Here is a 13,788-nt window from a genome sequence, read left to right as displayed (position 1 = left end):
AAACTTAGAAGTCTGCTTTGCAGTTCAGTACAACCAGGATTTTATGCCTCATTTCTAGTCCTTTGATGCAGTGCAGAGACAGTAGTTCAGGGTCTAACCAAAGGCAGAACTGACCACCTCCTGTCCTAGTCACCGTGGCACTATTCTTTGGAGGAAGCTCAGCATCTTACCAAATATGCATTTAATTTACACCATTTCATTCTTTCTCTTTCTTTCTTTTTTTTTTTTAATCAATAAATACAAATTGGAATATTCAACAGGGGAAGTTTCTTTTCATCTTGTTTGGATCACAGAATGAAATTATGATTTTTATAGCAACAAAAATCCTTTTTCCTTCAGAAAAACCCCTTTGATTCAATGGGATTTGAACCAGGCTGTCATAGGAAAATGACCTCTCTATTCAGTATTGCTGTATTATCAATAATACAGAAATCAGCAAGCACTAAGCATGTGTTTGGCTCCTCAGAGAGAGAGAGAGAGTTGACAGACACCATGAGAACCCCAAGTTATGCTAAATTCCTGCAGGTGAATCGGGCTACTGCAGTCTGTGAAAATTTGGTATGCAGACAATTACAAAATCTGGTGGGTTAGAGATCACAGCTTCACTTCTAATGTTCTGCCTCGCTGCTATGACATACGTGTTTTAGTTGTATCCAGCTTTCCACATTTTCCACAACTGGATCCAGTTTAACGTAATTCTGTATGAGCTCTCTCTTTGCAGTCAACAGCTATCTGGATTTAGGTCCAGCAGAGACATAAACTGATTTTCAACCAAATGAGTGTCTCCTTTGACTACAAAGAGTAAATTTCAGTTTGGACATAAGTTTGTAGGCCTAAGGCCATTTGTTCCGTAGCATCAAAAACACGTCCTTTCAAAAATAATTTTACTTTTGTTGTTCATAAATGCAGCTAAAAGAAAAAAAAAAATTCTGTACCCTATTCACGGAGAAAACATTTTTTAAAAGTCTTATCATGCCAAATAGACACCAAATATAAAAGTAAACTAGTCATAAATCAAATAATTATCTTTAGGATCTGTTTCGGTTAAATATTTAAATTCAGAGTTGTCAGTTTAGCATATTTGTTCTTTTTATATGGATAATTGTTTGGCACTATAAAAAAACTTTGATTTTCATCTTGAAAGCAAAATATGCGTATTTGTGGCTATGACAATGGGAAAGGTTGAATAAAAATAAAAGAGGCTGAAAGTCCTATCCAGAAGAAACAAAACTATCAAATTAAGTGTACAGCCTTTATTGGTTAAAACTTTTTAACTTTAGGCTAAAATTTTTTAAATTCAAGGTAAACAGTCCTAATGATTTTTTTTAAAAGTATATCTTTTTTCATACCATTTTAGGAGAGCAGTTTATAGGAGCACTGGCAATATTTAATCTCATATCTTAAGCAGAAGATTTATGTATGCAACTGATAAACTGCTTTAATGAGCCAAAAATCCAGTTTACTTTCACTCTTCCTGTGGAAAACTCTTACTTACAGGCTTTCATAAAACTTTGGTTTTACCAGTTTTTAATTTGGGCATAAACTTATACTAACAGCAGCGCTCTCTTGCTCTCAGTGAATTGTAGGTAAAATTCCCTTCACCTGGTAAAGCTGACGTTTACCCTTTTAGCCAAAGCACCACAAAACACAGGCTGATTGAAATGGTGCTGAAAGTTACATCGCATGCTGGTACTTTATATAAATGGGAAAAACCCCAACTTATAATTGCAATAAAAAATAAGTTTAATTTCCAAACTAATATTGACTGCAATTTTTCGTCATTAATTATCTTCCTCTTTTATATATGAGTTTCATTTTCTCTTTTAACACAATCTTATTTTTGAAGGTTAGGAATGCATTGACTAACTTTTGTGAAGTTACAATAGGAAAAGTTAATAATAACTGGATTAAAAATGCATACATTTACATGCATCATTTAAAAAAATCTATATAAATAAAAAACCTGCAATTATTCTATTAGCATTAAATGTCAGTGCTTCCTATAAACATGCATTTATCTCCATATATCCTTGTTCTCTCATTTTTTTACATTTGCCACTAACCTTTAGCATATGCCAAAAATTGATCTATTTTTTTCTTAATATACCTAGAGAGCTATTGAATATAAATCAAACACACTATTTGAAAGAAGTTTTTCAAAAGGTACTTATCACTTTCAGTTGCCAAAGTTTAAACTTTTATTGTTCAGATGTTTCAGCTCCTCAATATTCATTTTATATAGTTCTACTTTTCTAGTTTATTACCTAAAACCAGATCAGCTCATGAATGTATGGCAAGTTAAGAAGAAAATATCTAAAATGAAGGAGCTCAGATGTTGTAGACATTGCCAGAACTTTTACATATTTGGTTTGAAAGAAAAATTACAATGTCAGGAATAAACTGCCCAGTTTTCATATATTTTTCAAATATAAACCACTGCCCAAAACAAATTTCAGATCATTTATGAAGAGCTCTACAGCAATGGTAGTCTCTGAGTCCAGACTTCAAATCAACCAACCATTCTGTCCCTGCTCTGCTACTCAAAAGGCACAAAGCAATAGAAGGTGTTTGCATGGCACCTATTGCTGCGTTATACGAGACCTTGCACTTTTCAGTCTCTTCATACAACTGCTATGGAGCTGGGAATGACCCTTTAGCCATGGATTGCAAATGGGGTGCAGAGGGAACATGGTGGGAGCTAAGGGCAAGATCCACAAGAAGTGTTAGAAAACTTGGAGTGTCGAAGCATGCCTGGCCCCAGGGGTGGCCAGGATGCCACAGCCTGGAGCGAGGGACCTCAAAGCCAAGGGAGGGCCTGAGTGAGGGAGGGATTCACAGTGGTCAGCACTGGAGGCTGCCAGAGAGAGGAATCATCTAAATTCAGCCCTCGGTCTCCCAGCTGAGGGCTGGAAGAGCAGTCCCTGCTCCAGAACCTGGTTATCCACTTTGTACCTTTAGGTAAAGATTCACTTCAACTTCTAGATAAAATGTCTACATAGAATCTCACCCAGGGACCAAAGTTTGGATGTCTTTTCTCCCAAATAAATTACCAGGTTACAATCATGCTATTTTCCTGCCTTAATGAATTTTAAACATTAAAGCAGTCCTCAGCTGACGAGAAGAGTGGGGAATGTTATCTTTAAGGACAAACAGCTAGGTGATTAGGACACAGGTGATGCGAGTTTGGAGCTCCTCTGGGCACGGGGCACTGGGCATCTTGCTTGCACCCCGCTTGCACCCTAGCACCATGGGCCTGAACATCCCTCCTTCCTTTCCTTACGCCGTGCTGAACTGGGTTGCTTGCCCAGTGGCAGCCTTCAGGAGGCACCCATGGGAACCAGGGGAGCTGAGCTATGCTCCCTGATCCATAGTGTGGTAAAATCAGTGTCCAGACTTTTGTTTAGTTCCAGTGTGCTATTATTTGCCACACATCATCTGCAAGTGTAGGTGAGGGTGGGGTGAGCACGTTCGGCATGGGGCAGAAGTAGCGGCGGCTGTGCAGGCTACGCAGCAGCTGGAGCTGCACGGTCGTAGCGCTGTCGGATATGTTCCGCCCTTAGATGTACCAGTGCAGGCTCCTGTACAAACAATTCTTGATAGTTTTACTTAGAAGGACTCTTTTATCTGCTAAGACAACTCACCCTGCTACTTACCAAAACATATTCGCTTGGGACTTCTGCTCAGTGCAAGCGCAGGCTGCCTCCCGGGAAGTTCCCTTGCTCCTGGGGCAGCAGCTGTCTCTCCCAAGGCCACTGGGATCCCGCAGGGTTGCTTCACTCAGCCTCCCACTGATAACCTTTTATTGCTTTGTGCCTTTTATTGCTTTGTGCCTTTTGAGTAGCAGAGCAGGGACAGAACTGTTGGTTGATTTGAGGTCTGGACTCAGAGACTACCACTGTCCCTGGCCTGATAAATGGTGATAGGCAGCAGCCTTGGTTTTTTGCCGTGGCTTCCTGTGTCGCAGCAATCTATCACACACAGCGAAGCACACCCGGCTGGCTGCTGAGCTGCTGTCTGCTAGCAGTGACGGTTACAAACGCTAAGGCCAGGTCTACTCTGCAAACATTTGCTTTTGGAGCTGTTTGCTGGGCTGCAATGAGAAACCCGTCTGTGCTAGCAAGGCCTGATGGCACTGATACAAGGACCTGGGGACCTCTGCGCTTTTCCGTGTGTAACGCCTTTAATCAGAGGCGAAAGCAGGTTTTGCTGGCAGACCTACATAGGCACTGGGAGATATTGTCAGGATGGTGCACTTGTATGGGTGAGAAAAGTGTTTCTTGTGTTGATCTGAATATAAAGGCAACTCGGAAGTTTTCTGCCTTCCTTCAGAAGCTAAATACCTCTGACTTCCAGTAGGATTTTGGAACTTAATAGCTTTAGAGAACCAAAATAACAAAACCATTCTACCCACTGAATTTTTGCTCCTAATCTGTAAAATCATTTTTGAAAATAGGGATCAGGCTCTAATAGATCACATACGTTATCCATCTCACCTTACTTTCACCTTCTGAAATGTATATGTGTAGTCTTGGGGTGGTTCTCTGAACTCCCACAAATTAAAGAAATTAGTATTTCCGAGGGAAAGTCATCCTCTCTCATTATCTGCACATTATCTGTATAATCTTAGATTCAGTTTTCTAGCGAGGGGCTCTCAAAATCTAACTTCAATCAACTATCCAACTTTTAGATGTTTAGTGCTAGATGAGAATGAATCTTGCCTTTAGACACTTCTGAATGTGAATATTTTATCTTGCCATTCAGCATCCTCAACCCCTTTTCCTTTCTCGTGTACCTTCTATGGAGAAAGGACAAGCTGCTACAAGAAAGGCAACGTGAACTGAGAAATGAACACACACATGACTGTCGGATTTGAGCATTCACAGCTCTTTCGTGGAAAGGAAAAACTCCCATCCTTGCTAAATGAAAAGGGCATAACACAGAGGAAGGAAATAGTCTCTTCAAAGGGTTGGGGGGCACTTAATTTAGGGAAAACTCCCATGAAGAAGTACTCAAAAATATCTCGCTTGCTGTATAATAAGGCTACTCACAAAAATACAGAGGAGATGCTGACATCCTGTTACTGTTTTCCAGGGCAGTGGATTGTCCCTTGCCTCAGCTGCTCTGACAACAGGACCTGCGACTGGAGAGAAATAACGTGGCAGCCCCACGGCTGCCGATACTCTGTGCTAGCCAAGCCCGAGCTCCAGCGCTGTGTGGAGGGCAGAAGGGTATGTAACATTTTACATTTTAATTCATTTTTATTTACCTGGTTATTTAGTGTCCTGAAGCTTTAAAAACAATTTTATGATTGATGTGTAAGAAAAATCCCTTTTTATTATAACTGGAAAAAGATTCAGATGGAAAACCCACAGGGACGAAAACCAACCATTATCCATAATTTAGCCTCATATGCAGACACAGCTGTCTGCTGCTATTTCCATAGGAGCTTAGGTCACACCAGTGGAGTTGCAAGACCTATGGTGTACACGGTTACCAGTTAGACCTGCAGTGAGTATATAAGGATTGTAAATGGAGGATGGATTTGCATTACTGTCACAGTTTGTCTCACACTAGATGTGCAAGTTGGGTTTCTTCTGCTGCATACCTAATGCATGGCATTGCTTGTGCACACTAATCTTACCAAGTCTTCTTGCACATTCTTTTCTTGTAGTGAAGCTTCTAAGGTGATTGCTTGGAAATACAAGGTCTCCTTAATAAGCATGCTATGACTGTAAAACTGTTGAGAGAGAGCTCTGATCTGAGGCTCAGGTACCTTACTGAGGATACAAGTATCCAGAAAGTAAGTAATTAATCGTTATAAAGATTTTTATAGTGTATTGTCTAGGTAAGAAAATAGTAACTAAAAGTGGCATTTTGATAAAATCTGAGAGCATTTCTATATAGACAAATACAAAAATAATAGTCTTTCAATTAACGTTTCCTCCCTCTTTTCTGGTCATTTCTTGTCCTGCACAAAGTCCTTCATTGCCATTTGGCTTTACTTCTGCCTGTGGTTTTCTCCATTACTATGGAGCTGTGGGTTTCTCCTAACATATTTTTCTAAAAAAACATAGGTTTATATGACAGAGGAGAAGCTTGATTTGCTCCTCATGTACAAAACAAGCACTTCTGGATTGACCACAGCAAAAAATATAGAAGAATCTGATAGCTTTGCTTTGGTCTTTAATTACCATAGACATTGGGCTGCTTCAATAAGCAAACACCCTTTGGTCAGACAATGGAAGGACAGCAGAGGAACAATATGCCACTGTGGAAGTGGATTGCCAGGGTACTGCTGAGAAGATTATGCTGATGTCCCCACCTCCTGAATCTGACCACTCACATTCACCAGTGTCAAAAACAGGACAATGTTTGTTAAGGGTCCATTAAAACCAAGTATATGAAATGAATGCTTGTGACCTTGATTTCTTCAAATTCTACTGTGTTCTGACTCTCTGAGGTCACTGATCTATTCCAGTGTCAGATGAGAGCCAGATCCTATGTGATCTACATTAACACCATGCAAGAAAAATTTCTGTAAAACTAATTGCACTTGTTTCCCATTCTGTATCTTTTGCAAAAGTCTTCTGTCGTTGTCTGATAACCTTCACTGCTCTGTAGAAATCTGCCGAATCACTCCTGTTGCACAGATGTCCATTTAACTGGTTTATTCTTTTAAAGTCATCACTCTAACGCATGTTTGCCTTTTGGTATATTTCTCTTATATCTTTCCCTCTGATGTTATTTTTCTTATCACTTTGCAGTGGTTTTAACTTTGTGTGGCATTTTGCAATAGCATTTTTTCTGCTTTCACCAAATAAATAAATGTAGAGCCTGGACCAACTCCCTCGTGTCAGTAGAATTTAAGAACTAAAGAGAGACTTTTTTCATACCTAAGTCGGATGAGTAAAAATGGTCCTCTGCCTGGGTGATAAGGTCCTGATTCTGCCTGTGATTAAGGCAAACTTTAGAATTACTTTACACAGTCTAAGCAATGTAGTAGAAAAAGCTTTTTTTTCAGGTGCTCACTGAAAGAGACTTTTGCCTGTCAGTTGTATTGTATGCTATTATATATGTTTAAATAACCTGGATCTTTTACGAGGGAGCTATTGAGTAGCCAGCAAGATATAATTCTTGTGAACAAATGCATTTTTATTACACAAGAGATTTTGGTAATCATCTATAAATATTTATATTTCCTAATTTGTGATATTAGTTTCAAACCATTATATACCTTGTCCTTAAGCACTACAGAGATCACTGACTTCTCAAACAACATCATAGTTTCCATAATAAAATAAGCAGAAGGTTTCAACGCTGGAAATGTAAGCAGATTGCAAAAAAAGCATGAGTGCAAAACATAAGGGCAAAAATCATCAAGCCATGTGAGGACACTGAGATGATCTAGAATGCTGTTTGATTTATGTTGTCATTTGCTGAAGTTAGCTAAGAACAACAGAACTCAATCATGTGTCCACTTCTCCAAATGGGCTCAACTAACCTGTGTGCCTCTGTATCCTGGGGGTTTTGGTATGCCACCACACTTTGAATATTCAGCTTGTGTAACTTTGGTCTCTGGAGTTCAAAATCCTTTACAAAGGAGTCATATATCATGATCTACATCTGAATTCTTGCTCAAAGTTTATTCTGAACTAAGGCAATAAAACCTCTGTACACCCCACATAATTACCAATCCTTCCTCAGAAAAGCAGAGACATGTATGTCCGTAGCGTCTTTGGGTCAAATGACATCATACCTTCCATTAAAACACTAGCAGCCCTCTATGACTGAATTTCACTTCTGAATACCTTCATAAAAAATTCAGAGTCATGCAAGATTTCACCAGGAATCACAGGTAAAGCAAGTAATGACATCTGTGATTCACTAGACTAAAGTCTCTGATTTTTGTCCTGGAAAAAAATATAATTTGGTTTCAGGACTCTGATCTGCTGGCTTTACTTCTTACAATTAAAAACATCATGATAAGACATTATAAACAACATAAGTGTTTGTGATTATGTCTTTTCTTTTAAACAGGTGTTATTCTCTATGCTGCTGTCACATTTCAACTATGATAACTGCAGGCTGTTTTCTTATGCTCCCCTATTAGTTTTATATGGGGAAAAAAAAAGAAAAAAAGCCTACTCGTCTTTCCACTTTTAATGAATGTAGAGGGAAGCATGCAATGAGTTAACCGCTGCTGTGCTGTGTCCCTGACCTGGGTGTGCCTCAGCAACTGATGAAATAAGATGTAAAGTGAATGCTCTTTTTGGCTGAAATGCAGCACATGTAAGATCAACTCTATCTTTAAGTGCAATCATTCTGTTTTTCTCATGTTTCATAGAACAACAGTAAAATGCAGCATTCAGATATGTCTCTTGCTCATTAATTTCTTTTATGCATTTGTCAATGTTTCTGAAATATGTTTATGGTCAACCAAACAGAGCACTTCTTTCCTATCTGCATCATAAATAACCCTCCAAAAATGCTTTCTAATTTGTTTTTTAACTCCAGGCTGCTTTAATGTCTTATATTAAAATTGATTTGTTTTTCAGAGCTCATCTCTAAAATTATCATCTCCTTTCTCCAGAACAGAAATTCATTTTCCCTGGCTATGGCTTCCAATTGATTTCACATCATCATTAACTGCTATTTTAATTTGTGTGCATATAAAACTGTGTTTGAGCTAAGTTGTTTCTGTTTCATGAAAACATAAGACCACCTGTAGTGAAACAATAACACTCAGATTGGTGGAGACATGAGAAAGGATATACATCCACAAAAACAGTTTATGAGGCCTTATTTTGCTTTATGATGTGTTAGAAAGACTAGTCAGTCATATGTTTGCATTTCAGACACAGTAAAAAGGAAAATTTTGAAGTGTTGAGGCTAAGGTGATTCTGACTGAGTAGATTTCATTCAGTTTTAATATCTGCAGTCCTTTTTCTCCTCCATTTTAAACTCTAACTAAGGGTAATGAGATGCAGGCTGTGTTGTTCTTAGGGAACTCCACATGTATGTCCTAATTGAATCAAAGAAATAGGCAATCATAATAAAAATATTATATCTGCATTATATTGGCTGAACAAAATCCTCTGTAACTGTGGTTAATGAGCTTTTGCTGTAAGATGTATACAATTCTATTAAGACATGATGCTTTGATTTTTGTACAAGAACTTTAAAAAATGGGTGAAAAGGGGTTCTAACAGGTAATTATTTATCCAATTAGCAGCATATAGAAAGCTGGGCTCAATAGCAGGGGAGATATGTATTTTGTTTGTCATTGAGAAATACTACCCAGAGTTTAGTCTTATAATAAAGTACCATTGAGTCATGTGTAATTAAGAACAGGAAATATGAAAAGGCAATATTTGCTGAAGTACTTAAAATTCAGCTGTTAAAACAGGAATTGTAACTTATCATTTCTTAATAATATTTTAAAGTTAAGTAGTGTTTTGGACTTACAGGTGTTTAAATTTCCTAAGGTTGGTTAATTTATAATGATAGGTCTGGTTAAGAAGTGAATTCCACTATGCTTACACAATCTTTTAAAGCCTGTAAGCTATAATGGAATTTTTCACACCAAACATTTGCAACAGAGGACACTGAAAACATCTGTCTGTGTGACAGTGTTGTTCTTTGTCTGGTAAAATTATAGACTTATGTGTGCCTGATCCTTTAGTCATCCTGCAGACAAATCCCCCATTGAGCTGAACAGTACATGACTAAGCCTTGTCCGAGACTGTGAAGAAACTTTCATATTCTACACTCCTGAGCCATCATTTTGCTCATTATTGTCATAGAGCTAAATACAGAATCATCCCCAGAGCCCCTGGTTCAAATCATATTAAATATTACATGGCACGCACAACTATAGTAAATTCATGCAACTGTATAGAAATAAATGTGGCCATAGCTACCACACATTCAATTACACTGAATGATTATTCTAATTCATCGAAGCTCTTGGGTTAGTTGAAGGATGTAAGTTTTCTTCCTGGGGCTAAACACCACTTGTTTTAGCCTTTGAGTCTCCCAAGCATTTGCTGAAAATTAAGCTGAATTGCAAAACATGGATGCTTTGAAAGCTGCTTTCTGATGGTCTGCATACCACAAGAAAATGTGCTTGGCCAGCTCTGCACAAGGGCAGTTTGAAAAGCAGGTAGGATTACCTACAAATGTCCTCTTCTTTCACCTGGATTTTTTTTTAGGGAGCAGAAAAAGAAGAATTTGTTTATTTTTCCAGGATTTACTCATCTCACAGCATGGTTGGACCAATAGTTAGAAGCAGATTGTTGGATGCAGACAAGGTCTTAATGAATGGGTGCTCTCTGTGTGCAGATTTGCTGTGCTATGCATCCACCAGCCTGGGATGCATTGGGCTACAAGGAATGCACACCCATCTTTCTATCTGAGATCTTCTCTCTACTTACGGGAGAGAATTCCCTTCAAAATCCCAGCACGCGCAGTCTCCATAGTGTGACTGCTGATACCCTCCCGTGACGACTGCAAACAGACTTCAGAGCTCTCCATCAGGGCTAGAAGGCAGGCACCATAGGTTTCACATACTGCAGTCTTAATTTCAATGACATATCTTTCAACAATGCTGTGATTTCACTGTGAAAGAAGCAGCTGGAGTTAAACAGATTTGCACGATTCCAGTGATACAGTCCTAGTATGGCTCATACCTACTTGAACAATCAAAGACCTCTTGACTGAAAGCTAATATGGTTATTATAATTGACTGACATCTTTGAGGATAAACCCACACTTCTGATCTAGTTTTCTGTATAACCACAAGTCTGCTTTGGCTCATTTCTCTCTTCTGCACTTACATCAATCTTAACTATTCTCTTAGCAGACTTGTTTCTGAGTGTTCAGGTTAATTTCCCTAGTGAAACAACCTGTATTCCTCACCAATGTGATGTTGCCATCTGTCTCGTTCCTGACTCATCCTGCTCAGGCACACCTTCTCCTAGGAATAAGTATACATTCCCAGGTGGACATCCAGACACTCAATAGCATCAGCTGTCTGATCTAATTTCCTGACATTCTGCTTTAGCTCCTTGTAACAAGCTCATTTAAGAGTGAAAATGGAGATGTTCTGGACCTCAAACTTACTCCTTCAGAGATGGGCTGTGTGCAGTCTCGTCAGTCTTGTGATAATATTTGAAGAAGTATGCCTGGGCCCTAACAGTTATTTATTTCGTCCAGTTACACTGACTGCTCCAAAGGAATCTGCTCTGACTCCTGTCACCACCTTCATGTTCTCAGAACATCAGGACAACAACAATAATACTATTCCAAGACCCACCTGATATTTTCATATGGTGCCCAGCATAACGGCACTTAAGGGCTAGAACTGTCACTTTAAGAAGTGATCTTACCTAGCTTTTTTCTCCTCGTACTGGTTTTTGAAAAGAGCATGCCATCCTATCTGCAGACCTGGCCAGCGAGGTACCTCAGGGCAGACTTGAAAACTCACTCATGCATCCACTGCTTATGTGTGTGCATGTAGAAATTGTAAAGCCCTACAATGCTAAGGTATTTAATAGTGTAAATTGAGGGGTGGGGGAGGGGGGGCAGGGGGGTGTTTTGCTCTGGTTTTGACATAACAAAAAAATGGGAAAGAGCTGATGAGTCAATCTCAGTCTTTGATGCTCTGCAATGTTTGAGACATTGGAAATATTTAGAATGATACTTCACACTTAAATTGCTAGAGAATACACAGCGTTGGCAAAACTAGACATCTGTGCATCATGTTCATTGGCCTTGGCCATGGTTCTTCTCTCCTTTTTTTTCCATGAAGGGTGTTGTTCTGTTATTTGAATTCAGTGGTAGATGTGAGTAGACCAAATACAGTTAAAAGGTGAAAATATCTGTCAGAATCTTAGTCACAGTAGAATGAAGAGTAAGAAAAAAATGCTGCATCTGCCAAATCAGTATAATTAATAGCTGAATATGCTCCTTTGCAATTAGAAATCCTCATGTGCAGTGATAACAAAATGGTATCATATGTTATTAGAAGAGAAACAATCCAGCATGTTCTTCCAACTGCTCTATGTGTATAACCTGGTAGAGCCTGTTTGTTATTCTGCTAATGATGTTCTGTGTTTTCACAGAAATGTTCTCACCCACATTGCAAGTTAATGATACCCTTGCCTGCTAATATCTGAGAACTGCTTTTTAAATAGATATACATCTAGATACTACAATGACGGACTTACAAAACAGAGATTAAAGAGACATGGATATAAACAGACTGGAGAGATTAAGAGATTTTGCAAGTTAAAAGAATTGTTTAAAACCTCAAGTTAACCTACTTTAGAATGAGGACATATTGTAAGCATGGACTGTCTTCCTAGTTGTAAATAATTGTGTGCATGTTTGTGTCTGTCAGAGAGGGAGAGAACATCCAACCAGTCCTTCCAAGGATCCAAGGATCCTTGACTTCTGTGAGTCATGTTATGCTTGACTTAAAGAGGTTTCTTCTGACACAATGTGAAAAGAGTTGGAAATCCCCTTGCATGTGAGGGAAGTGCTTATGCAGTCTAAGCATAAACAGCAGCTGTTTAAGAATTTACTCCGTGAAGCGGCTTTGAGAGGTCCAGGACAGGAGGTAGAAGAGCCTCTATATGCTTAGTGCTTGTTTTAATGTGTTTGCTACCATACTTAATCTATCAAGGGCTTCTCTGCAGTCCACAACGGGCAAGGCATGGGATGTTCAAGTCATTGTCATGCCTATTCTTGGCCCTTGCACCAGATCAGGGAATGTTCATCTGAAACTGCTTCTGTTCTGTGGGAACCGTCATTGGTACACTGTTGTGGCTTATTTTTACTCACAGTAGGTTCATAGTGGGAACTGGAATCAGTCCCTAAAACTGTGAAATTCCTGAAGGGAATAGATAAATAGAGATGTATTAGATGAGAGCAGTCCAAGATGCTTTCACCACATAAAACCTCTAAGAGAAGCTTTGGAAATGTATTCTTAAACATGTAATCTTGTGCAGTCTGAATTTTATTTGCATAACCAAATATTCAAGGTGGAAGTGGTAAAGCATCAAACCCCAAATCCAATTAAAAAAACAAACAACAAAAACCCAACTTACAGGGTGCCAACTACCCTGAGTGCCAGAGGAGGCAGGAGAAGCATCATACTGCTGCTCAGAGAACAGGCTTGTCACTGTGTTATGGCTCTATGGGGTTTCTGACTCCCAGTTTCACATTTATGCTCCTCTGTGAGGATTCCTGGCTGAGGTGACTGTGGTAATGACTGATTACGCACACAGTTTCATTGGAAAACCACAGTGAACCTGAGTTCTCTTCCCCTTTGGACTCTTGTCATTGCTTACAAGTTCTCTTCAGCAGGAGGAAATGCTAGTCCTATCCACTAAAAACAGGGCAATTACATTAAAAACCCCCACACGTTAAGTTCTGTGGTGTCCACATACAGAGATGTTTGATTTGTCAGGGGAGTCTACAGAATGGGTAGGAGCAAGCCCAAATTTGACTTCTTCATTCATTTGCAAATTCAGAGTAGCCCAGCAAGACTGCTGATACTTGAAGTACTTCTGTCATCCTGACAGCACTTCTAACTCCCTTCAGGCCACGATGCTTCCTGGTGGTCACATCACACATACCAGGACTCTATTCAAATTATCTGCCACCAAAATAACTCCCTTTCTTTCCCCCTCTGAAACTGCAGAAAGATCATCTCTCTACAAATAAGGCAGCAGCTGCATCCATTGATGTGTGTGTGTGTTACTTTGGTGTAAATTCTAATGAATC

The 13,788-nt window shown here is 39.2% G+C and overlaps 1 protein-coding gene across 3 annotated transcripts in view; it reads left to right on the top strand.

Moving 5' to 3' along the window:
* Positions 1 to 13,788, top strand: part of CPED1 (cadherin like and PC-esterase domain containing 1) — a 152,328-nt gene that overhangs the window by 128,400 nt on the left and 10,140 nt on the right. For all 3 annotated transcript variants that reach the window (XM_072871044.1, XM_072870963.1, XM_072871132.1), the window contains one exon: positions 5,092 to 5,228. In XM_072871044.1, coding sequence (XP_072727145.1) covers positions 5,092 to 5,228 — 137 coding nt within the window. The remainder of the gene's footprint in view (positions 1 to 5,091; positions 5,229 to 13,788) is intronic.

This window comes from Ciconia boyciana, chromosome 1 (assembly GCF_034638445.1).
Source record: "Ciconia boyciana chromosome 1, ASM3463844v1, whole genome shotgun sequence".
Lineage (NCBI taxonomy): Eukaryota > Metazoa > Chordata > Aves > Ciconiiformes > Ciconiidae > Ciconia > Ciconia boyciana.
The sequence above is the reverse complement of the archived record's forward strand: the minus strand, read 5'-3'. Positions and strand labels throughout refer to the sequence as shown.